The sequence below is a fragment of the Grammomys surdaster genome, unplaced genomic scaffold, assembly GCF_004785775.1.
Source record: "Grammomys surdaster isolate TR1022 unplaced genomic scaffold, NIH_TR_1.0 167, whole genome shotgun sequence".
Classification (NCBI taxonomy): domain Eukaryota; kingdom Metazoa; phylum Chordata; class Mammalia; order Rodentia; family Muridae; genus Grammomys; species Grammomys surdaster.
In genome coordinates, this window is record NW_021604615.1 from 12879871 (window position 1) to 12905158 (window position 25288).

Consider the following 25288-nt stretch of genomic DNA (forward strand, 5'->3'; position numbering starts at 1 on the left):
TATATATATATATATATATGTGTGTGTGTGTGTGTGTGTGTGTGTGTGTGTGTGTGTGTGTGTGTACATGTATGTATATATGTATGTATATATATGTATGTGTATATATATATATATGCACAAAACACTCATACACATAATTTTTTTAATTTAAAAAAGAACACTACTGCTTAGGTTCTTTGCTCACCCATTAAAATTTCATTTTATATTGCAAAGCATAAAACTAAAACAATTCCTTACTTTTGTTCCAGTCAGTTCTCTGGTCTGTTATATTTGTTCCCTTTTGCTGTTTTCACCCTCTGGTTTTAAAAATCACCTCTGAGCTAGACACTTATCTCAATTCATTTGCTACATTTTCAAAACACTTTGGTCTGGGTGAGTATAAGTGTATTCTTTATTCAATATCATGAAACAACATAAATTATCTTACAACATAAAATATATTTTTAATTATTTTATTTTAAATTTATGTAGTGTGTTTGAGAGAAGGATGGAGAGATGGGGATGGGTGTGCCACAGGATGCTTGTGAAGGACAGAAGGCAACACTTTCGGTGTCAGTCCTCTCTTTCTACCTTCATATGGACGCTGGGTGCCAAAGTCAGACTGGCAGGCTTGTGCAGCTGAGCCACCTCACCAACCCCAATAAAATCTGTATGTATATTTTTTTTTAATTTAAGAGAATGGTATTCTGCTATTATTAAGTGTCAGATTAGCATAGCACAGGCAGCATTTATACTATGAACAATTTCTATTAGATTTAATGTTTGTCATGTCTCTGCCCTTCCTCCACCCTTCCTTTCTCTCTCTTCTGTTCTGTTTTGTTTTATAGAAAGTACCTGTGCCTGGTTCGTGCTGGCCTCTAAATTTGACATTCAGGAGCTTCTAGAAACCTAGATTCAATGCCCCGCTACCTTCAGTGTCTGAGACACTCTGGTGAGAATGCAGGCTTCTGGGGGAACTTCAGACTGTGGGGAGCCAGTGTTCTCCCTCTGAAGCAGCGAACCCTTTATCTGACTTGTTTGCCGGAACTTCTTGGAGACTTGACTGCTGCTGACTTCTGACTGCAGCCCAAATGCTGTCAGGTTGTTAAGGAGAAATCTCTGAAAGCGAGCCTCCTGCTGAGCCCACGTGTGTGCCTCACAAAAGTCAATATTTCCAGCTTTCCCTCAGCCCCGGTGTGTTTAAAAGGCTTTCTAGTGTACATCCTTTGACTGTGGTAAGGAAAATGGCTTTCATCTTTTGTCTGCCGAGAGTGAAAAAGAAGCAGAGTTGCTCTAGTTTAGTCTTCACTGGATTCTCTCTTTAGATGAAGTTATTTTATTTAGAAATATTGAAAAGGCAATTACGAAAAAAATTAGATTAGGGCATGTTAATGCAAAGTCTGATACACTTGCACTCATTCATGTTAATAACCTTTGTTCCTTGGGGGGGGGGGGTTATTTTATTGGACATATGTCAATACTGACCCAATGTACAGCAGAAAATGTGAATCAGATATGGGCCATGCAGTTTATAACGCTTTGTTGACACTTGGATCTTTCGTAGTGCCTTGTACAACACTAATGCCAGATGAAGACGGTGGACGGCACACAGTTCTGTCCTTTCTGCTCAATAGTTCTGCAAATTTAATACACTCTAAACATATCGTCTTTTTCTTTTTTTTAAAAAAAATGACCTTCTTCCTGAGTCTTTCTCCACCTTGTTATAAATGCATCACACATGTGTATTGTTTTAGTTTGAGACATCCTTTATGAAGTCAGGATTTTTCTCTAGCCCAGGCTTGCCACATCTCTATGTGTATCTGAGATGACCTTGAACTCCTGATCCTCCTGTCTCTCCTCCCATGCCCTGGGATAATAGGTGTAGGTTATCATATCCAGGTGTGCCTTTAATCCTGGAACTCTGGAGGCAAAGGCAGGTGGATCTCTGTGACTTGAAGGCCTACCTAGCCTACACGGCAAATTTCAAACCAGCTAAAGCTATATAACAACACCTCTGGATCTGCCAAGAACCAGCCTCGGCTTGGAGATGGGTTCTGAGGAAGTGGTGTCTGGAAGTGGCAAAAAGGAGCAACCGGAAGTCAATCTGTGGGTTACAACTGATGGCCTATGTTTGGCTCAACACAGCTTTCCAGACAGCTCTCTATCCAGAAGGCTCTTGCAAAAACCTCTCTAGATAGCTCACCTCTTGCAGATAGAAAGCCCAGTCTTTTATTTATATATCAATTCAGTCATTAACCCAGGTTGCTTTTCGCTTATCCCATGAACCAGCATTCTATGATTCCAGCCCCCTAATTCTTAGAAAGATAACAAGCACATTTTTTTTAAAAGCATTGCAAACTTTCAATTTTAAGTTCAAACCGAGACCCAAAAGTCCTACATTTAGACCCGAAAGTCCTACAGGACCAACTTGTGTATGCTGCCTGGTTGGTGGCTCAGTATCTGAGAGATCTCATGGGTCCAGACACTGCTGGTCTTCCTATGGGGATGCCCTCCCTCTTAGCTTCTTCCAGCCTTTCCCTACCACAAGGGTCCCTGACTTCAGTCCAATGGTTGGGTGTAAGTATCTTTGTCTGTCTCAGTTAGCTGCTTGTTGGGCCTCTCAGAGGACAGTCATGCTAGGCTCCTGTCTGTAAGCACACCATGGCATCAGTAATAGTGTCAGGCCTTAGGGCCTCTCCTTAAGATGGTTCTCAAGCTGGGCCTCCTTTCCCTCAGGCTCTTCTCCATTTTTGTACCCACAGCTCTTTTAGACATTAACAACTCTGGGTCAGAATTTTTGACTGTGGGATGGCAACCCCATCGCTCCACTTGATGCCCTGTCTTTCTACTGGAGGTGAACTCTACAAGTTCCCTCTCCCCAATGTTGGGCATTTCATCTAAGGTGGTCTCTTACTTCCCAGGTCTCTGGTACTTTCTAGAGGGTCCCCCCCCCCTGCATACCTCCCATCCCCAAAGGTTGCATATTTACATTCATTCTGCTGGCCCTGGATTGCTGTAGGGCTACTGGGAGACCTGTAGACCTGTGGCCCTGGGTGCAGCAGATCTCCTGGGAGGCCTTCACTGGGACAGACACATTGCTGATCTGCCCTGGTGTAAGGTACAGGCCGGAAGGACACAAGTAGTGCTTTTAAGGAGTTGGTTTGGGTTTTGTTCTTAATTGTATGATGTGTCTTTGTGTGAGAATGTGCTTGCCTGAATGTAGTGTTGATGGAATCCAGTAGAGGGAAGCAGATCTCCTGGAGCTAGAGTTACCAGGTGTCATCTATGAAATAGACCAGGCTAGCCCAGACATCCAGTCTGTAGGCGCTTGTCCTTGGACTTCCAACCTGTAAAACCTGAGAGATAAATTTCTACTGTTTACGAACCACAGTTCATGGTCTTTTATCACTGCAGCCCTCGTCAGACTAAGAGACTGAATGAATACATAGATTGATTCATTTGATTCTTGCTTGAATATCCCGCCCCCCACAACCTATGATGTTTAATCTTACTGACCTGCTAAGGTTCAGAGCTAATACTGAAACAAATCTCTGGGAAGAATTCTCTAGATTATGAGGTGTGGGCATCAGCCCTAAATATGGACAGCATCGGGCCACAGGCTAGGAAGCCAGACTGAAAGAGAGGAGAAACAGAGCCGAACAACATCATCACCATCACCATCACCATCACCACCTTCTTCTTCTTCTTCTTCTTCTTCTTCTCCTCCTCCTCCTCCTCCTCCTCCTCCTCCTCCTCCTCCTCCTCCTCCTCCTTCTTCTTCCCCTTCCTCCCCCCTCTCTCTTTCTCCCCACCCCCTCCTTCCTCCCGAGATGCAGGGTGACCAGCTACCTCACATGCTTACCACCATGGCTTCCATGTCCAAATGGACTGTACCCTTGAACTGTGAGCCAAAATAAACTCTTCCTTCCTTAAGTTGCTTTTTTTTTTTCTGGTATTTCTGTCAGAGCATCAAGACAAGCTACTGTTGTGTACATAAATATGGAAGAATACCCAACTGGTTCCAGCCTCTGTGAGCAAGATTAGGGTCATCTCGGCCAAATTATTTAGCCTACTATTTCTCTTTCTGACAGATTATTCCTAACCTTTCCTTTTTAAACAAATTTCAGGCTTATAGGAAAAACACATAAACGGGGAGGGGGGGGGAATCCCCATAAGCCATTCATGGACATCCACAATGTCTGCCACACTTCCTTCATCCTCTCTGATCTATCTTATCTATTGCAATTTTTCAGTTGACCAAAAGCCCACTTTTCAAAGGTGATTACAGGTTCATGCGTATGGGGCTAGCCAACTAGGCCTGCACTCATTCTTGTTGGCTCAGACTCACCAAGAGTTAGTTATTGAGGATGAGATGGCAAACCTTTCAAATGGTGCTGGGAGTCAAGCTCATGTTGTCTGGGGGACAGAGTGTGTACAAAGCGAGAAATTGTTTGATTGGAGTCCCTGGCTTCCTCCCCTCCCTGACATGGTCCCATCAATTCCATTTTTCTCTTCCTCTCTAACATCTGACCACTTGGAAAGCCTCAGAATAGAAAAAGATGCCAAACACCTAGTCCCACATTCCTGAAAGCTGTTCCAATCCCATCCCCCTCACCTGAAGTCCTTTACCCTAGATGACCATACCAGGGCATAAGCGTCTGGCAGACAGGCCATTTTCCTTCACCGATAATCTATTAAAAACAAACAAACAAACAAAAAACAACTTCTTCAGCCATAGTCTGTCCTAGACTTTTTCTAGTCTTCTCCCGAGCCTAGTGAACTTTCCTGGGAGGTCATTCCCAAATAAATCTACATTTAAAAAATGTCTTAATTTGGCTCAAAGTGGCTAATTTTTTAGGCAGAGAAAGCCTATTAGAAATGATTCAACAGCCAGGCGGTGGTGGCACACACCTTTAATCCTAGCACTTGGGAGGCAGAGGCAGGCGGATTTCTGAGTTCAAGGCCAGCCTGGTCTACAGAGTGAGTTTCAGGACAGCCAGGGCTACACAGAGAAAAAAAACAAACAAACAAAAAAAAAGCAAACAAAAAACAAAACAAAAAAAAAGAAATGATTCAACAAAGATTCTGAGAGGCCCTTTGCTTTGGACTAAGTTTTCATACCAGGTCCAGCAGAACTGATCAAACCAAAATGGAGTCAGTCATGCTAAGTGACAGATAATTCAAGTGAAAGGTTAAAGAAACCAAAATGTAAGAGGAGATTCCAGTTCACCTCAAATAGCCAAATAAAGAAGTCTGAAAGCAAAGTGAAGCCATGGTTCTGACTCTGTGTTCCTTCTTAGGAATTCAAGTCCTGCTCTTACTGCCTATATAAAGTGAATGCACGACCATTCCAGGTACAGCTGAGGAGGGGTGAGTTCAGCCCTCTGGGGCATCTGGAAAAATCTACCGCAGGAAGAGAACATTCTGTGCTGAACTTGGCTAACAGAGTAGATCAGGCCATGAGAGGAGTGGGCAACGGGGAGAAAGATGGAAGAGAAGAGAGAAAAGCAAAAGAGGGAGGGAGGGAGGGAGGGAGGGAGGGAGGGAGGGAAGGAGGGAGGGAGGAGGAGAGGAGAGAGGAGGAGAGGGGAGGGGAGTGGAAGAGAGGGAAAGGGAGGAGAGAAGGGAAGAGAAGAGAAGAGAGAGGAGGGGAGAGGAGGGGAGGGGAGGGAAGGGAAGTCAATGGACTAAGTGCCTAGCTGAAATGGCGGGGTTATAAAGGAATGAGAAGCTTAGGGAACTGAAGCCCAAGAGCTGGAGAAGTTTAGAGCAGGGGTTGGGTTGAGAAGAGCTAAGAGGAGCCACAGGTACCTAAGCCTAGAGGCCAGCAGACACTTTGGTATGCTAATAGGCGCCACAAGGGGCCATTTAACTGAGTTTCTCTTTGCACTGCCTAGTGAAAGCTCCTACACTGTTGGTTTAGTGAAGGCTGCTTCAATTCATTAATTTCCAATAACAGCTAATTACTTGGAATTTTGGCCTTTAAAAATATATATTTATTATATCATATATATATATATATATATATATATATATATGTATATGTATATACACACACTCTGTGTAGTCAAGGGTGGCTTCCTATTCCCAATCCTTGACCCCAAGGTATATAATGCCTTCTGACAGAAGCAAAACTTGAGACAATAAAGACGAATTCCCTTCGAAGACTAGCAAAGTAGGGAAGGGATCAACAAAACCTTCAAAAAGTCCACTCTAATTCCAAAGCATACTCCTAAATTCTAGATTATGAGTGTCTGATTTTCAGTGCTGTGTTTTTATTAAGCCTGTGGAAGGATTATGGTCTTCATAATGAAACAAGGGGAGATTGAACTATGGGTAAAGGAACATTATATACATTTGGCTCACCTTTTAATAAATGATGCAGGGCTGGATGCGGTGGCACAGCCTGTAATCCCAGCACTCGGGAAAGGCTGAGTCGGGAGAACGGCTGAGTTGTTGAGCTAGAAAACAAGACCATCTCTCTAAAAACCAACCAGGGGGTATAGAGATGATGGCTCAGTGGTTATGGACATTTGCTCTAGCAGAGGACCCGGATTTGGTCCCCAGCACCCGTATAGTGGCACGTAACCTTGTGTAATTGCTGCCCTAGGGCATCTGACACCCTCTTATGACCTCCACGGGCACCAGGCACGCACGTGCGCAAATACACACATGCAGGCAAAGTACTCATACGTGTAACAAATAAATATAAAAACAAAAACAACCGGTCTATCCAAACAAGATGGGTTTTTTGTTTGTTTGTTTGTTTGTTTTAACGCCCGGTGCTTAAAGTGACGAAAAGGAGACCGTTATCCGCAGAAGAGCAGGCTCTCCCCGGCGGGTGTGCCCCCGAGGGTGTCTCGAGCCTCCCACTCCCAGCAGCCCTTGCGCGCGGAGGCGGGCTTATCTCTGAGCTCCACCCCTTCGCAGACTCGCCGGGAGGTTTGAAGACCCGAGCGCACGCTGAGGCTTCAGTAGCCGGGCTCGCGCTCCAGGGTGTGGGGCTGGGGCAGGGCCCACGGGTGGGTCCCCCTCCCGGATCACCGGGCGCTGCGTGACGAGGACGTGGGCTCTTCCCGGACAAGCGGCACTGACCAGCGCCCTGAAGCCGCGGTGCGGCCGGCTGACTCCAGCCAGGGCTCCGGGATCGCTTCGGGGCCGCCCGTGAGGGATCAAGGCCTTCGCCGTAGTGTGTCACAGAGCCCGGAGCTCTCGGAGAGGGAAGGGAGACCGGAGCCCTTGCACACACCCCTAAGCCTGACGCGCCGAACCCCGCCGCACGGCCTGCGCAGGCGCACCGCGCTGCCTTCCTGCCCGCGCACGCTCGGTCCGGCGGCGGCTGGTCGGGTCATGGAGGCCTCGGGAGGCGCTGGGGGCGCCTTTCTGAAAGGTGAGGAGACACGCCCAGTTGGGAGCGGGGCTGTGGTCTAGTGTCCGAGTGCAGTGCCGGGTTGTCTTTCCTTTCTCACATCCCAGGTCCAATCAGATCTCAGGTCTCCTTACACCCCAGGTCCTCTCACATCCTAGGTCCCCTCAGACTCAGGGTATCCTCACACCCGGAGTCCCCTCACTCAGGATCCCGACCACCTGTGTGGACACCCTACACACATTCACCATGTGACCCTAACGGCCTCCCGAATGCGTGCCGTGCCACCGATGTGTTCCCCAGTCCCCCCCACCTCACCCCCATGCGTGCTGAGCCCTGGAGAGCTGGCAGAAGGATCAGGTCCTATCTTAGCTTTGTGAGAGCCTCTGGCCTCTATGGCCTGGGCATTTGTGGGATCAGGAAAAGCAATGATTTGGTAATAATGTGATGGCCTCTTAAGGGTCCCACCTGGGTAGAACTGACACTTGTGGAGCTCCCCTATTCCTTTCGTGCCAACAACATGTACCCAGAACATGGGACCCTGGGTGAGGGGACTGTAAATATATATTTGTGTGTGTGTGTGTATATATGTGTATATGTACATAAATATATAAACATATGTATATAAGTAAATGTATGAATATATGTATATGTAAATAAATATATAGGTGTTTATAAATATATTTATGTGTAAGTAAATATATAAATAAATTTATTTATAAATATATAAATACATTTATATAACATAAATGTATATAAATAAAAATAAATATATGTAAATATTCATTCATTTGTTTATTTATTGTAAAGACAAGCTGGCCTCCAACTTGCCATGCCGATGAGGCTGGCTTAACACTCCTTTTTTTGTTTGGTTGGTTTGGTTTGGGGGCCTGGGGGCAGGGGTTGCTTGTGTAATGAAGTTTTTCTGCATGGCCCTAGCTTTCCTGGGCCTGGAAACTCTGTCTCAGTCAGTAGACCAGACTGGCTTCAGAGATCTGCCTGCCTCTGCCTTCCAAACGCTGGGACTAAAGGCATACATGACTACCAAATCCAGCACCCCCACCCCCACAGGCTTTGGCCTAGAACTCTTGATGCTCTTGCATCCGCTTTATAATCCCTATGTGCTAAGATGCCCAACTTCATAGAAATAATTTATTAGAACCAAACTATATTAGCTTGTTACACTACTGTGTATGCTATGGCCATAAAATTGTGTTACTGGAAGATAAGTCTGGGCCGGAAAGCCTGGAATCATTACTGCTTCTTTCCAGAAAGCATAATCCAGGATACTTAAGCCTGGATGAAGAAGATGTAAAGCACTACCAAAACAGCAGTGATAATGTTTTGAATAGATTCGTAATGGGGAATTTTCCCTTTTTTTTTCCCCCCATCTTAAACAGAACAAGACAAAAATCTGTTGCCGGAGGGGGGTGTGCAGTTACCAGTGTGTGTTTCCTGCTAACATCTCGCTTATTTTCAGATATTGTGGCCTATGTTGAAGTATGGTCTTCCAAAGGGACAGAGAATTACTCCAAGACGTTTACAAAGCAACTTGAGGACATGGGGGCAACGGTAAGAAATTAATATCAAAATGACTGATAGCCTCTTGGTGTTTTCTTGTTACGGGAGCTGTTCCTTAGAGCACAGATTACTTAGCGGTGGGTGAGCGGTAGGAGACAGAACAAACCAACCAAATACAAGGTGGACAGTAGTGCTTACAAAGGAGACGGTCTTGGAAGCATTGTGTGAGGAGAAGTCTAGTAGGAAACATGAGTCTGGTGTTGGTTCAATGAGCCCTGGTACTTGGAGTCAAGAGAGTAAAGATGCAGGAGAATGAGCAGGATTCCAAGAGAAGGTTGTGACCTTAGGCGTATTGGAAACATCTCATAGGCATTTGATTACTCATGTCTGGAGCTTGAGGCAGTCAGAGCTATAGACTGTGATGTGGGGGTCAGAAGAGGTTAGTACCTAATTCAGATCCTGGCTAGCCTGAGGAGTGCTGAAGGAGGAGGAGGAAGAAGAAGAGGAGGAGGGAGAGGAGGCTTTTTTGAGTGTTTAAGGATCAGTGATGGCCTGACCACCAACTCGGGAACAAGAAAGGGAAAAAAATTGTCAAGAGCATATAGAAAGCAAGTATGGAAGAATTTAAAAGATGGGCATTCCGAACAACAGAGCCTTAAGGCAAGGTAAGATGACAACTATGAGGCCTTAGTTCACTTTCCCTTTACTGAGGTCAAGGGGTTCAGGGTGAGTCTGAAATTCCTGGCTTAGGAAGAAGTGGAGACAGTGAACACAGACTGCTCTGATGGGAAGCTTTGCTTGAATAGAGTGTGTTTGCTTGCTTCAGCATTCGTGAGACGCTCCCTGACAGGCTGAGTGGATGAATGAGTGACTGGATAACTCCTCATGTCAGGGTGAGGAGTAGGGTGCAGTAAGGTGGTATTAGAGCAGCACTGGCCGTATTTAACCGCACCCCCCAACCCCATGAAGTCGGGTCAAAACCTGAGAGCAGAGGAATCTGCACAGATGCCCTGCCACCTACAGTAGAGTCAGAACCCATATACTCATTGTAAAACCAGAAAAAAAAATCCTGTAAATTGAAATGGTATTTAATACTCACAGGATCGTAGCTTAACAGCTCTGGGGTGGGGGTGGGGAGAGGCTCTTGGGCCTGACTGAGAATTGCTGCTGTTCTTTGCATCATGAGACATGATGTGTGTCCTACAGTTAGGAGCCAGCCAGAACAAAGTGCCGTTTCTATATACTAACTGGATAGCACTTCCCTACCACCTTGAATTAAACAATCCCAGGTAAAACTGCTGTAAACCAGGCACTTTCTGTGTAGAAGGTCACCCTACTTTTTACTGAAGGGACACAACATGTCTTGTTCCACAGGCATGTGGCACACCAAGTGGAAATCCGTTTTAGGAGGGCCAGTGTATATTTCATGCCTCTGTCTAGATGCAGTTCATGGCAGCTCAGTCCAAAGTGTGGGATTTATCACATCCTCCTTTAAGGCTTGTAGTATGCATCCTACACCCTTCCTGAAAGACATTTCAAGCTGCTGCTTCCTGTCTGGTAACGTTGATGAAAGCCTCGGGGAGCATGTCCCCAGGTCCTCAGCTAGGCTCTTTCTGGTGTCTCGAGAAACAGTTTACAAAAGTTACACCTGTGCATGTCTGAAACCTCTGCTCTATGGGGCTTCGAAACCTGTAATGAAACCTGAGAGGCCAGTTGCCATTTGCCCTTTCCTACTGAAATATAATTCTTGGCCTGACACAGGTAGGTAAGTACGCTGTCACTAAACCAAGTTCCTGGTCTCTTCTGTTTTTGAAAGGCAATTTAAAATACTTGGGTGGAGAGCCAGAGCACCATGGCATGTATGTGGAGGTCAGAAGACAGCCAGAGGCCGTCTCTTGCCATGCTGGGCCTGGGGATACACTTGCTCATTGGGCTTGATGGTGCAAGTGCTTTCCTTTACCTACTGAGACATCACCAGACCCCAGATGCTTTGTTTTTAATTGTCTTCATATTTCTAGTATACCGTACTTTCCAGGGAGGATAAAGCCCAAGATCCCCAATAGATGCCTGGACCTCCAGATAGTGGAAAACCCTACCTGCACACACTGAGCCTGGCCCAGCAATACAGGACAGCGTTCCAGCTACTTGGGAGAATGAGGCAGATTACCAAATTGAAGGGTAATTTATCTTGATCCTATATCACAATTTAAAAAAAAAAATACAAGGTTAGAGACATAGGTATAAAATTCAGTAATAGCACATCTGCCTAGTACGCTTGAGACCGTAGATTCACGCCTCCCCAGTGCTGGGATTATAAGCACACACTACCATTCCTGACTTTTTATACAGGTTTGGAATACCAAATTGAGGATGTTAATGCTTACAAAACCTCACTTCACTGACTGAACCAGCTCCACAGTCCCCCAAAGCATATTTTTGACATGGCTTTGTGAAAGTACTTGATTAATATTTTAGCTGATTGTAAAATGTTACCATGTACTCTCCTTGAAGGAATGTCTTCATTACCTTTTTGACACAAAAGTCTCACTCTGTAACTGTCCTCAACCTCATTGTGATGATCCTCGTACCTCAGTGTCTGGAGCGCTATGGTTACAGACTTGTGCCATCATGGCCCAGCTGCTAAATTATTTTCTGACGGCAGATTGCTTTGGCAGTGTCTGATCTAGGTATTTCTCCTTGCCTGAAGTTTGTCTTGTCTCCAGCTTTTCCTCATTTTCACCCTTTCAACATTTGTTCCTGATATTCTATGGTGGCATATGTGCTGGCTAGTTTTATGTCAGCTTGACACGCCACAGTCATCAGAAGAGGGAGCTTCTGTAAGATGGGTTTTAGTAAGCCCATAGAGCGTTTTTCTTAATTAGTGATTGACAGGGGCTGGCTCCATCCATTGTGGGTGGTGCTGACCCGGGCTGCTGGTCCTAGATTCGTGAAGAAAGCAGGCTGAGCAAACAACAGGGAGCAAGCCTTAAGCAGCACCCCTCCATGTCCTCTACATCAGCTCCTGTGTCAGGTTCCTGCTGTTGTGTTACTGTCCTGACTTCTTCCTTCAGTGACAAGGAAGCATGAGACAAATAAACCCTTTCCACCCCAAGTGGCTTTTGTTTCATCGAAGTGACTGTAACCCGGACTAGGGCATGTGATTGGTGTAGCACTCACTGTTCACACTTGAGCTGTGCTCCTGGAGGGTTCTTTTGAGGCAGAATGCATGTCTCTGAGATTAGAAAGTTTTCCTTGATCATTTCTTTTATAATTTCTGCCTCATCTCCCTGATTTGTATATGTTTTAACTCCATAATTTGGCTCCAGGATTATGATCTCTGCCTTTTATGGTCCTGTCTTTCCCTGTTAACAATTTTCTGTGTGCTCTATTGTTGGGGAGATTTTCTTTTCTCTCCCTGGCTACCTATTATTTCTGTGGATTTTTTTTTTTTAAGATTTTTAAATTTGTAGTAACCCTTTAGGTTTTGACCCTTTTGAAATATCTGATCTTATCACATGTCCTAGTTAGGGTTTCATTATTGTGAAGAGATACCATAACTAAAGCAACTGTTATAAAGACAAGCATTTAATTGGGGCTGGCATTCAGTTTCAGAGATTTAGTCCATTATCAATATGGTGGGAAGCATCGTACAGGCAGACTTGGTGCTGGCGGAGCCAAGCGTTCTACATCTTGATCCGTCGGCAGCTAGGAGGAGTGTCTGGATCACACTGGCCAAACATGAGCATATATCTGAGACCTCAAAGCCTTGCTCCCACAGTGACACACTTCCTCTAACAAGGCTACACCTTCTCCAACATGGCCACATGTCCTAACAGTACCATTCCCTATGGCTCAAGCATTCAAATTACAGGAGTCTACGAGGGCCAAACCTATTCAAACCACTACATCACATAAATATCTAGTCATCTCAAAATACTGTTTTTAACTTTAATTAAATATGTATTTCTTTTGTGTTTCTTTCCTCTGAATTAAATTGTATCTCTCTAATGTAGAGGGATATTTATTTATTTACCTATTGAGACAGGATCTCATGTACTCAAGCTGGTCTAGAACTAATTGTACAAGAAGATAGCCTTAAATATATGGTCTTGTTACCATCAAAACACTAGGATTATAGTTATTTACAATCATACCTGGTTTTTATGGTTCTGAGCATTATTAGGTGGTAGCTCCTCCTGTCCATTCTTCTTTTCCTGCCCATTATCCTCAGGGGCCTTCTCCTGGTTTGCTCTCTCCTTTTCCCTTTGTACCCAAAGGATTCCGACTCTGTTCTATGCATGGAAGCGTTATCGTGGGGGACAGAGGTGACTGGAGCGGAAGCTTTATGTGGCAAGGGTTACATGGATGCTGATCCTCACTCTAACTGCAGCGGATGTATTTTGGTAGGGAGAGGTAGGGAGGCTGTCCTGGAACTCTCCATGTAGACCAGGCTGGCCTCAAACTCATAGAGCTCCTCCTGCTCCTGCTTCCTGAAGACTGGATGCTGGGATTAAAGTTGTGTACCACCACACTATGCAAAAGTGGGCGTGTTGATTTTCAAGCATCTTTCCACATTCACCATAGTAATTTTCTGGTGTATTCCAGGAAGTAAAATTCTGGGGTAAGGGATTTTTGATCATTTCATTTTGACAGATTTTGAATGGTCATCTTCTTCTTCCTCTTCCTCTTCTTCCTTCTCCTCTGCCTCCTCCTCCTCCTCTTCCCCCTCTTCCTCCTCCTTCTCTTCCTCCTCTTCTTCCTTCTCCTCATCTTCTTCTAATAATCATTCTTGTCATTTACATCTCAAATGATATCCCCCTTCCTGGTTACCCCTCCACAACCCCCTTATCTCATCTGCCCTCTCCCCACTCCCCTTTGCCTCTGTGAGGGTGCTCACACACCCACCCACTCCTGCCCCACCACTCCAGCATTCCCCTGTGCTGGAGCATCAAACCTCCACAGGACCAAGGGCCTCCCCTCTGATTGATGTCAGACAAGGCCATCTTCTGCTACATATGTATCTGGAGCCATGCGTCCCTCCATGTACACTCCTTGGTTGGTGGTCTAGTCCCTGGGAACACTGGGTGGTCCGGCTAGCTGACATTATTTTTCCTATGCGGTTGCAATCCTCCTCAGCTCCTCCAGTCCTTCCACCAGGCCCCTACTGGGGCCCTGAGCTCAATCTAATGGTTGGCTGTGAGCATCACATCTGCATTGGTCACATGCTGGCAGAACCTCCCAGGGAGCAACCACACCAGGTTCCTGTCAGCAAGCACTTCTTGGCAACAGCAGCAGTGTCCGAGTTTGGTGTCAGCAGACAGGATGGATCCCTACATGGAATGATACTCGGATGACCCGTCATTCAGTCTCTGCTCCATTTTTTGTCCCTGACTTTTCTTTGGACAGGGACATTTTTGGGTTAATCACTTTATTTAAGAAATTATGGGTAAATAGCAATGAGGTGTTTTTTTTTTTTTTTTTTTGTCCACAGGTTTCAAAAACTTTGAACAAGCAAGTGACCCATGTGATCTTCAAAGATGGATATCAGAGCACCTGGGACAAAGCCCATAAGACCGGGGCGAAGCTGGTTTCTGTCCTATGGGTTGAAAAGTAAGTACATGGAGACAGCACTATGTATGGTTAGCGCCTGTTGTGCCATAGACTTGCTGTGCAGGAACTTATTTTCTCACAGCCATGGAAGTTGAATGTCTCGGGTGTCTGAGGGTTGTTTGTTTTGAGACATGTTGGCCTGAAGGTGACCATCTTCTTCCTATGTTCTCATGACATTCCCTCTGTGTCTTTGTCCCCATTTCCACTGAAAAGGTCATGTCAGTTCTTTAATATCCTGTCTCCAAATGCAGTCACTTTGGGGTTTGGGTAGTTAGGAATATAGATTTGTAGATTTTGAAGACACAATCCATCCATCAAAGGGAAACTTAGGTGGGAGTTAAGGTCGGTAGGTCAGGGAACACAGTGTGGAGACTGTTGGGGTGAAGTGGACTTGTGTTGAGGTGGGGTCTGTTGCTGTATATTGTAATGCTAAACTCTGTGCTGATGGTCCAGGTCTACAGTGAGTGAATCCTCAGGTTTACCAGCTTTTGTTCCTTAATTTAAAGCTACTGGTTGAATAAAGATGCTTACAGCCCATAGCTGGGCAGAAGAGAGGTAGGTGGGGCTTCAGTCTCAGACTTGAGGTCTGAGGCAGGACCATGAGGAGGATGCTTGAGGAGCAGAGGATGTCTGAGGAATGGAGAGAAAAGAGAGGAAGACACCATGGAGTGAGAACTGTCCATGAGGGCTAGGGCTTGCCAGTCGGAGTCAGAGCAACCCAGACAGAGCATGGCAAGGTATGACTTGGGATTACTGATAGGCAAGTAGATACTAAGAGCTTAGAGGGTAGTCTCTGCCCAGCTCTAATCCTGTTAAAGCTTATTATAAATATAAACGTTTTGTGTCTTTTATCTGGGAACTAAATGATCAGAGGCAGACTAGAAACCCTTAACCGATATTAATATTTACCACAACAGAATTGTGCTGGCAACTGAGGTTAGGGTGGAAGGCGACGGTGGCGGAGAGCTGTTGAATGTTCAGACCAGATCAGGATGGTAGCAATGTAGTGATGACTGACTAGTTCAGGACTTAAAAAAGTCATGTGTGTATGTATATGTATAATTTTCCGTATACCTGGGTTTGCTGAGGAAGGCTGTTGTTCATTGTCTGACCTAGACTGAGAACTGAACCCAGAACCAGAGAGATGGTTTGGCCATTGGCTGAGATGGGGAGGGCTTTAGAGACCTGGGGTGGTAGCTGGAATGATACACATCAGAGCCAGGACTGTCTACTGAGATGTGCCAAATCCAATTTCAGGTATTTCCCATACAGTGCTCAGTGGAGGGGACAGGCAGGTGAGTGGATAGACAGCTTCAGAGGGATATTGGCAGTTACAGTATGGGAGCCATCTGTCCTGGGGTCAGTTAAAGCTACATACTAGCAGTGAGTCTTGGTAAACAGATGGAGGAGAAATAAAGATGTCGACTGCTCATGGGTCTGGAAGTCAGGCTAAGAAGGAATTGGGGTAGGGCACTGAAGAATGAAGAATTTATATTTCGGAAAGCACAGATGAACTGTCAATATTCATAATATTTCTGACTTCAGATGTGTGTGGTCCTGTCCTCACTGGGAAAGTCTCTTGCTCACTTAGGACCCACAGGATGGCTCAGTTATGACACTCCCTGGGCTTGGGTCAGATTCCACAAGGTAGGAGCTCAGTCCTTCAGGTCTGCCTTGACTTGAGATGGCAGTCATAAGTCCAGGCCTCTGGCACTTCTGCTCCATCAGCTATAAGCTGGGCTTCTATTACTCCCTGCTTGAGTTGATGGTTTTTGAGTAGCTCACAGTATTCAAGGAAGAGCTCTCTTCACCTTTCCTGGCCTGTTAGGACTCCTCATCTCCCCGGTGTGTTAGGTTGCTGTCCTCACTCCTCTGGTCTGTTACAAGGGGTGCCTGTCAGGAACAACTAAGTAGAAGAGCTGTACAAAGGGTGTTAGGCCTGAAGCCCCCATACCCTCTGCAGGAGCACTGCTTCTCTGTATTTTATAAGATGTGGAAGGTCATCAGCTGGCCTTGCTGGCTTGTGTGGGGTTGAATCTTCGCTGCTTACGGTTTTAGGGGTGTGTGAGTAGGGTAGAAGTTTTAGCCTCAAATTCTCAGTTGACCCTTCTGGGCTAGCTGAATTAATAAGCCAGTCACTGGCAGAAGCTCATCAAAACAGACCGTGATAAAGGATTACTATTTAGGAATTTTAGGGGTGAAAGCTATGTGGCAGGAAGTGGGACAAAGGCCAGCTAGATCTCAAATAATAACAGGCACGTCTGTTCTAGGCCACATTTATTTTTATAGCAGAAGGCCTCAGAAAGTCTACCACTGATACTGCCTCCTCTCCCCAGCCTCCCTTGGTCAGCCTCCTGCCCAGGGCTGCTACACTCCTGCCAGGTTGTCCAGGAACTAGCACTCCAATGCTTTCTTCACACCAAGTCCAGCCTTACTATAGTTTTTACTGTTTTCATTTTGATTTCTCTTAGTTTTCTAAGCTAACAGGGTGACTTCTTTGTGTTGTACGATTCAGGAAATGTCCTATACCAGAGCCCTCACACAACTTCTCTGTCCCAAAAAGAAGTTGACAGCTCAAGCTTCTCCCACCTTGGGTGGTTAGTTTAAGGAGCCAGGATAGGGGAAACAGGTGTGTCCCAGTTGTTGACTACAAACCAAAGAGTGACTCGAGTAATCCCAGTCCTTGGGAGGCTAAGGCAGGATAATTGCTGTGACTTCTGGGCTAACATAGGCTACAGAGTAGGACCTTGTCCAAGAACAAACAACAAAAAATAAAAAAATTTTAAATAGGATATAAAGAGGGGTTCTCTCTGGCGTTACTGAGGGACTGGAAGTGGAAGTTTTAGTGCTGTGAACTAACTTCACACACGCATGATTACCCCATATTGAAAATGTTAGCAACTAGAAGTGTTTTCAGATTTGGAGATATTTGCATCAATTTATTGGATGAACATCTTAAATGTGAAAATCTGAAATGGTCAAAAGTCCAGTTTTAGGGGCTGGGAAATGTAGCTTGGTTGTGGAGTGTTTACATGAAGCCCTGAGTAGACTAGTACATAAACCAAGTGTGTACGCACACCTACGGGAGGACCAGTAGGTTAAGTTCATCCTTGGCTGCATAGGAAGTATAAAGCCAGCCTGGAATGCATAAGACCCTGTGTATTAGGGCATTTATATATTGCTTTATTAACCCTATCTCAAAGTGAAAAAAAGAAAAGAAAGGAATTTCAGGCTTCAGATTTTCAAAATAAGGCTGTTCAACTCTAAAATACTGAATGGTAGTCATTGCATGTGTCTAATGATTCTCCCCACCTTTACGTTGGCTTTGTATGTATTACACCTATGTGTACCCAAACTTTCACAACATACTGTATCATTTTTTTCATCGAACAGTTGCCTGTATGTTAAATATAGTAAGAAAGTATCTCGTATTCACATACATAGACACAGATGCTATTCTTATTGATATCATTCATTTTTGAAGATCCAGATTTCCTCCAGTATTTTTCTTAAATAATTTTTATTAAATTTTTATATTCATCTATTATATATAGTTATATCATAAATATAAATATTTTATTATTTATTATTAACTGCTTAAATAATTTTTCAATGGAATGATGAATGGTTTCATTATCTCTTAGGAATCACACCTCACTCCCCGCTGCCTCCTGCCCCTAGCAGCCCTCAGTCTACCTTACACAGGACAGGCAAGCACTCTAACCACAGGGCTATACTGCAGCCCACATGTGAAATTCTTCATGTGTTCTGGTGATAAGAGTTTTATACATGTTATCGAAAATCTTGTTTTTCTCTCTATGCATTTTCTCATCACTTTTTTAGTTCTGTTTCTTTGATATAGAAACTTTTTTTTTTTTTTGTTTCTTCCACTTTAAATGTCACCTTTGAAAAACCATTGCCTAATCCAGAGCAAAAGATATATCTCTGCTTCCTTTTAAGGGTCTTGTTGATTTATATGGTGTATGTAACTGTCTATTCTGAGTGAATCCTTGTGTATGATAAGGGAGGTTTCTACCTTTGCTTTTTTTGCATATTGTAAGGTTGTTGGCCCAACACCACTATTTGAAGAGATTGATGGTTTTGGAGCCATTGTTGGAAACTGGCTAACATTATGGGCTTATATCCAGACTCTCAATTACCCTTACCTTTCTTTTAAATTTTTAAAATTTTTATTACTGTTTACTTATTTGTATGCAGAAGGGATGGGTGTGTGGGTATATTTCCCACTGTTAATTTGTCTCCCTTTTGTTTGTGTATTGGTTCTTTATGAATTATGTACCCCAGTGTCAGTCATCTCCCTCTACTCTCATGCCCACCCTCCACCATTGCCACTTCCCCCAACAGAGAAAAACCAAATCTCATTGTGGAAGCTGTAGTGTGACAGTGTGTCCCACAGTACAGTCTATTGTTTGTACTTCTTTGCTTTCAAATATTCATTGCAAGGACTTAGTCTGGTATGAGGTCTCTGGCTTTTGCTATTCTATCAGTACTGGAACCTCACTGAAACTCCCCTCAGATACCCTGTTGTCCTGCCTCATAAAGATCTGTAGTTTGGAGTCAATAGAACCAGTCCCTTCATGTACTCACTGATGAGATAGATGTTGGAGTGAGTCAGTTCACAGCCCTAGGTCTGGGCCTGAGAGGTGTCTGAGCTGATCAGCCCGCCAGCTCTCCCATTCTCATGCCCTCCAGGCTGGCTTACCAGCATTACCAGCAACTCCCACAATACCAGGGCCAGCTCTACCTCACTGCCCTGGTAAGGAGCAGGCTCCAATATCCCGAGTGTTGTAGCCAGCGAGAGACAAGGCCAATTCTCCATTCTCATGACCCCAGGGCTGGCTCTCCCTCCTGCGTAGATGACAAGGGCCAAGGAAGGGGAGGAGCGCGATTCTTCCTTTTCCACACCACTGCCCAGCAGACAAGAGGCAGGGCTGGCTCTCCCACACTCACACTCGTGCCCTTGGGGCAGGCTCACCTGCAACCCCCACATCCAGGGCCAAGTCTTCTGTATTGCCCAAGTGAGGTGCAGGGCTCCTGCTCTCACTGACCCTGTTGACCAGCTTTCCAGCTCTCCAGCTCACCACCAAGGCGAGGGCCGAAAGGACAGGAGGGGAACTCTCTCACTGATGTAACCACATAGCAGACAATGTCCTTGGGGCTGGCTCACCCACAGCTCCTGCATCCAGGGCTGTGCTGCCTAGGTGAGGGGCAGGGCCTTCTCCCGTGTGCTGCATGAGTGAGGGGCAGGGCCAACTCTTGGGCTCAGCTCTCTTGCCTGCCGTATTTGACTAGGGGCATCTCTTCCTTGCCCGTGTCACCACACTGCAGAAAAGTGACAGGGCCAGGTCTTCCACATTTATGCCCTTGGGGCCAGTTCACATCCCCTCCCCCCCCAACCCACACACACATCAGGGTCAGCTCTACTGTACTGCCCAGGAAAGGTGCAGGGCCCACTCTCCTGAGTGCTGCAGCTAATGAGGGGTTAGAATAGCTCTCCTGCTCATATGAACCTGGCCAGGTCTCCCACCTGTCTCAGGTGTTGAGGGGCACAGTGGGAAGGAGGGTATTTCCTCCCTCATCCGTGCCACCACATGGAAGACAATGGCAGGGCCAGCTCACCTGCTACTCCTACAAAATGAGAGGCCCGTTCTGCACATCCCTGGGACATAATATATTCCAGAGTGTCCAGGACTGGATGTCCACCTGGCCTTTGGTGGTAACAGACCCTGCTACTGAGCCAAGGACCCAGATGTGGCCTTCGAAGGCAGCACAGACCAGGAACCCACCATGGTCTCAGGTGGTCTCACTGGCTCCTCACGTCAGGCTGTTCCTCACTACCCCCAGTCTCCAGCTCTGCCACTTCATTGTGCCCACATCCCTCTGTTTCTCTTTCTCTTCCATCTCTCCACCACTTACTTGCTCCACTTAGTGGTGGCCAGGGTCTCTGAGTGTCTGCAATCATCTCAGGAGTGGTCTCAGGAGTGTTAAGCCCTGCTCATGCGTTATGGTGCTGGACAGGGTTCAGCTCTGGCTTGGTCTGTTCGCCAAGGCCTGTGTGGCACTGGACTGGTGGTCATCTCAGACTCGTTCCTTACCCAGGCCTGTCATCTTTGCAAGGGTCTTCAGTCTTGGACTCACCTAGAGCCCACAGTCCCTGGCACCAGACTGATTTGTAGTCATCTCAGGCTTGCTTTTTTTTTTGACTAGTGACTTTTATTTTTTAAATTTTCACAATCTCTCATTATAGTGTTTTGCTCCATCATTTTTCTTTTCTTTTTTTTTTAATAATTTATTTATTTTTTTCAAATCGTAATTCATTCACACCGAGGTTATAAACACAGAAAGGCAGGACGTGGGGAAGGGGATGACACTGGAGCGTGAGTGTTCAGGGGGAATACAGATATCTTTCAGAACAGGGTATCAGCTGGGTGACGGTTCAGGGGACAGGTCACTATGACTCTGCCTATGACTCGCTTGTCCTTATCTAAGTTGGCATTGTCTGCCAAGGCTACCTATTTACAAGGTCTATGACTCCTCAGGCTGGTAAATTTCCATGAAAGCTGCCTGTTTACAATAGCTTATAGCCATCTGTTTCAATGTCTTTCCACAGAGACCCAAGACATGGTGTTAGTATACATGTATGACAGGCCTATTGCTGATTTTAGGCCTATGGCTGATTTTAGACCTTCAGTGTGTAAGCAGGGCTGCCCCTGACATCTCCTCCCTTCTCTAAGTATAGAAGGGCTGTGGCAATTCTGATCTTCCGAAGGCGGGGATAGAGGCCTGACCTCCAGTAATTGAAGGGGATCTTGTAATGGCTCTGGTCCCCCTGTCGTTGTCCAGTGAGGCATGAGGGCCATGCCCGTCCCAATGTCTTTTTCTTGGAGAGGGGATACTTTTGACATCAACCCCTATGCAGTCAGGCTTGTCCCTCAGGGAACCCAGAGAGATATTTTTATCTTTTATTTATATTCCCTTGCCGTGCTTATCAGGCTTGCTTTTTTCAAGTAATGTTCACAGGTCAGAACACTGAGGATAGACATAGCCCCTCTCCTCTCCACCACCTACTGATATACATGCAACACAGCAGCCACACCTGCAATGTTTATAGAAGTAAAAAATTGGCATTTTTAATAGGCTTATTGAGTTCAAGTGGCCAGACGTGGCTTGGGGCACAGGTTGTAACCTCCCAAGTTCAGGAATAAAGACTTGCACCATAGCCCCACTTTATGTTGTACTGGGTTCAGTTGAGGGCTCTATACATACTAGGTAAGTATTCGACCAACTAAGCCATAGCCCCTGCCATATAAAGTGTTGTTTTATATTTATTGAATAACAGTGGGACAAGGGCTGGAGCCATGGCTCAGTGTTAAGAGCACATGTTGTTTTTACAGAGGACCCAGGCTCCCATCCATAGCTCCAGTTTCAGGGGTCAGTGGCCTCTTCTTACCTCTGTGGGTACTATACATACATGGTGAACCTATATACTCATACACATAAATACATGAAATAAAAATAAATTTTCAAAAAATTATTTTTAAAAAATGGGACATCATTTTGTACAAATATGTTAAGATTGCTCTAGTATTATTTAAAGGTCTATGCATATTGCTAACATATAAAATCTATATGTGGATATAACAGAAATGCATAGAGGTATTTTCATGTTTTGATAGATTTAGTAAGTGGCATAAAAAATAAAGAAAATTGTGGACCTTTGAGATGGCTCAGCTTATAAAGATACTTGACACCAAGCCTGATGACCTGAATTTCATTACCAGAACCATGTGATGGTGGGAGAGCTCAGACCCTACAAGTTGTCCTCAGATTTCCATATGTGTACCATGAAATGAGCAAACCCACAGAGCCTCCCCTCTTCCCCTGCACACACAGTAATAACAATGAGTAAAGGGTAAGGCTTCTCCTCTAACTGCTCAGGGTCACTCGTCTGTCTTTCTTTGGCAGTTGTCAGTGTGTGGCATCTAGGGTCACCAGATTCCTATTGTGTGGGGACTTAAGGCTTCAGACTGTAAGTCTCTGATGAAAATGTTCTTTCTTTTAGAGAACAGAAAATTTATATCTGAGAAAATAAATGAGGGCAGAATAATTAAAGATCAGCCTGGCTCTCCTCTCTTGAGTTTTCTGAAGAAAGTTAAAATTTTAAAAGACTAATACAAAAAGCATTGAAATGCATATATTAGCTCTTGCCAGCCTATTAAAGGAAGCTTTAAGACTGCTGCAGAGACGGGACCTAGGCCTGCGGAGGAGCAATCCTTGGGTCAGGTGACTGGCAAGCAGGTGATGGTGCCATGAGAAACCTGCAATGGCCACTCAGCTCTCCAGAGCAGTTGGTGACCAAAGTAGTGATCAGCAAGTATACTGCTTTAAGACTGGTTGTGACGTGTTTATAAAAAGAGAAAGAGAGTATATTCTGCAGAGGTGTGTATGGTGAGGTATAGGGGAAGGGGATGTCTCAGCAGGTCCATGCAGAGGCATATCTTACCCCTGAGGGACCAGCCACACTCCGGTATAGTATAGAATAGTTTATTCAGGTCTTGGGAAGGGGAGTTAAGAGGGTAGTAGAGGCGGGTGGGGTGGGGGAGGGATAGAAAGAGAGAGAAGAGAAGTAGAAGCTGGCCTTGAGCATGTGGAGAGAGGGGAAGGGAAGGGGGAAGGGGCGAGGAGACAGAGATCAAGAGAGCAAGAGAGAGAGGAGGGTCAAGCAGCCCCTTTTATAGTGTGCCAGGCCTACCTGGCTGTTGCCAGGTAACTGGGGCTGGAGTTTAGACAGAATGCTAACACGTTGTGTGGCTACCCTTCTCCATGTGCCCCTAGTGTATGTACACTCTGATTGATGCTGATCATCCTGTTTGAAGGGGGGGCTGGACTGTAGGTGGTGGTAGGCTTATAGAAGGTAAGAAAGCAACTTGGTATCTAATGTGGCATGATGAGGAAAGTCTGGGCTGGCAAACTTAGGTGACTTAGTAACAAACACTATGTCCTTTCCCCAGGTGACTTTGTATAGTTATATGTACTCTTTTAGTGCCTAGTTCAGTCACAGTCTCCTCCAACAGGATTCTGAGAGCATATAATCTGTGTCCTGCCTGCCACAGTTCAGACTCTGGAGCCAGCCAGCCTGGGGAAGAATAAAGACTGGTGGGCAGCCAGTCTGTTTTGTTCTGACTCTTTTTGGGTCCAACCTAGAGTTCAGTGCCTAAAACTCAGGTCCCAGTTCAGATACGCCTGTGTTTTCTCTGTTAAGAGACCCCTCAAACACTCCTTCCATGTGTCTAGAGGGGTTCCTGTTGGGATCATGTGCTAACCAGCTGAATTGTGTCTGTCCTTACCTGTTCAGCCCCTCAATACCTAATGGATACATCTGTTGGAGAAGAATACACTGCTGCTTAGATGACTGACTCACTGACTGCTTAGAGGGTGAAGGCCAACAGTTTGGCTGGCCCAGCTGAAGACATGGGAAGTGACGGGTCCAAGTGGCACCTCCCTGGGCTCCGAAGTGGCTAGAGCCGAGTCTGTTGTCAGGGCTGCCTTGAAACATTTTTCTCCGTGGCCACTAGATGGGGCACTAATGTTATGAATTTCTGAAGAACTGTAGGACTCTACTAGGAAGCGTGTTCTGTGAATCATTTCTATGGAGTACTGATAGATGTGAGGCCTTCTGTTATTGGTGAGGTTTGTTTTATCATTGTTGATTATATGTCTATGTGGGTATGTGGACAGGAGTTACCAAGGAGGCTAGAAGCGTCAGATCTTCTTGAAGGTGGACATGAAGCTGATTGTGACCTGCCTGCAATATGTTCTGGGAGTCGAACTCCAGTCCTCTGGAAAAATAGTACATGCCCTTAACTACCGATCCGGATCTCGAGCCCTGGGTTTGCTTTTGAGACAAGGTCTCACTTTGTAGCCTGAGGTCACTTGGAACTCACTGTATAGATCATTATGGCCTGGAACTCACAGAGATCCACCTGCCTCTGCCTCCCACCTGCTGAAATTAGAAATGTGTATAACCATGCCTGGCTTGGTGTAAGGTTTTATCAGTAACTTTGTACCTAATCCCCTGTGTGAACATGCAAGACCCTTGCCTAGATTTATGTTGCTGGCATCATGTTTCCCTTCATGTGGGTACTAATGGATTCCAGATCTGAGCCTTTACATCCTGCCACTCTGATCAGTGAATTGTTGAAATGCTTGTTCTAAAAGTGGGACAAAATGAGTTTTCTCTAACTCTAACTAGTATGAATCAAGGCTTTCCCCAAACTATGTGCTACAAAAGATGATTAGTAATTTTATGAACTTGGGTAGATAGTCTGTGAGTTAAACAACTTTTGTAAACCAGAAGGAGAGTGGTAGTGCTTAAACATCAGAGCTGGCACAGATGGTCCGTGCTAGCTAGCCTTGTGCTTATGGTGACTGGGATATTCTACATGTGGTCATCAGACCCTCAGGTTCAGTCGCTCTCCTGTTCAGAGGAGTTCCAACCCCTCCTTTTGCTCTTCAGTAGAACAAGTTGGTAAGAACTACTCTGTTAGACTTGTAAGTGGTCTAGAACAGAGGCACATAAGACACATGTGCCTCCTGTTCTCCCTCGCCGTTCTTACTGGGCTTTCTTGTTTGTTTTCTTTCCTTTCATCTCCCGTCTTCTCTCCTCTCACCATCTAACTGTAGCTCAGGCTGGCCTTCAGTAGTCTCTGTGCCTCTGCCTCTCCATTGTTGGGGTCATTAGCGTGAGTCAGTGCACCTAGCTCTCCTGGTAGGACCATTCCGAAGCTG

At 45.4% G+C, this 25288-nt stretch overlaps 1 protein-coding gene and 1 non-coding gene across 2 annotated transcripts in view; one reads left to right on the plus strand and one right to left on the minus strand.

Annotated features, from left to right (window-relative positions):
• The first annotated feature begins 7319 nt into the window (after positions 1 to 7319).
• Positions 7320 to 25288, plus strand: part of Mcph1 (microcephalin 1) — a 197190-nt gene continuing 179221 nt past the window's right edge. The window contains exons 1-3 of the mRNA XM_028766340.1: positions 7320 to 7372; positions 8829 to 8920; positions 14361 to 14479. Coding sequence (XP_028622173.1) covers positions 7333 to 7372; positions 8829 to 8920; positions 14361 to 14479 — 251 coding nt within the window. The 5' untranslated portion in view covers positions 7320 to 7332. The remainder of the gene's footprint in view (positions 7373 to 8828; positions 8921 to 14360; positions 14480 to 25288) is intronic.
• Positions 21485 to 21618, minus strand: LOC114620316. The gene has a single exon (XR_003711303.1). It is a non-coding gene; the product is annotated as a small nucleolar RNA SNORA17 (small nucleolar RNA).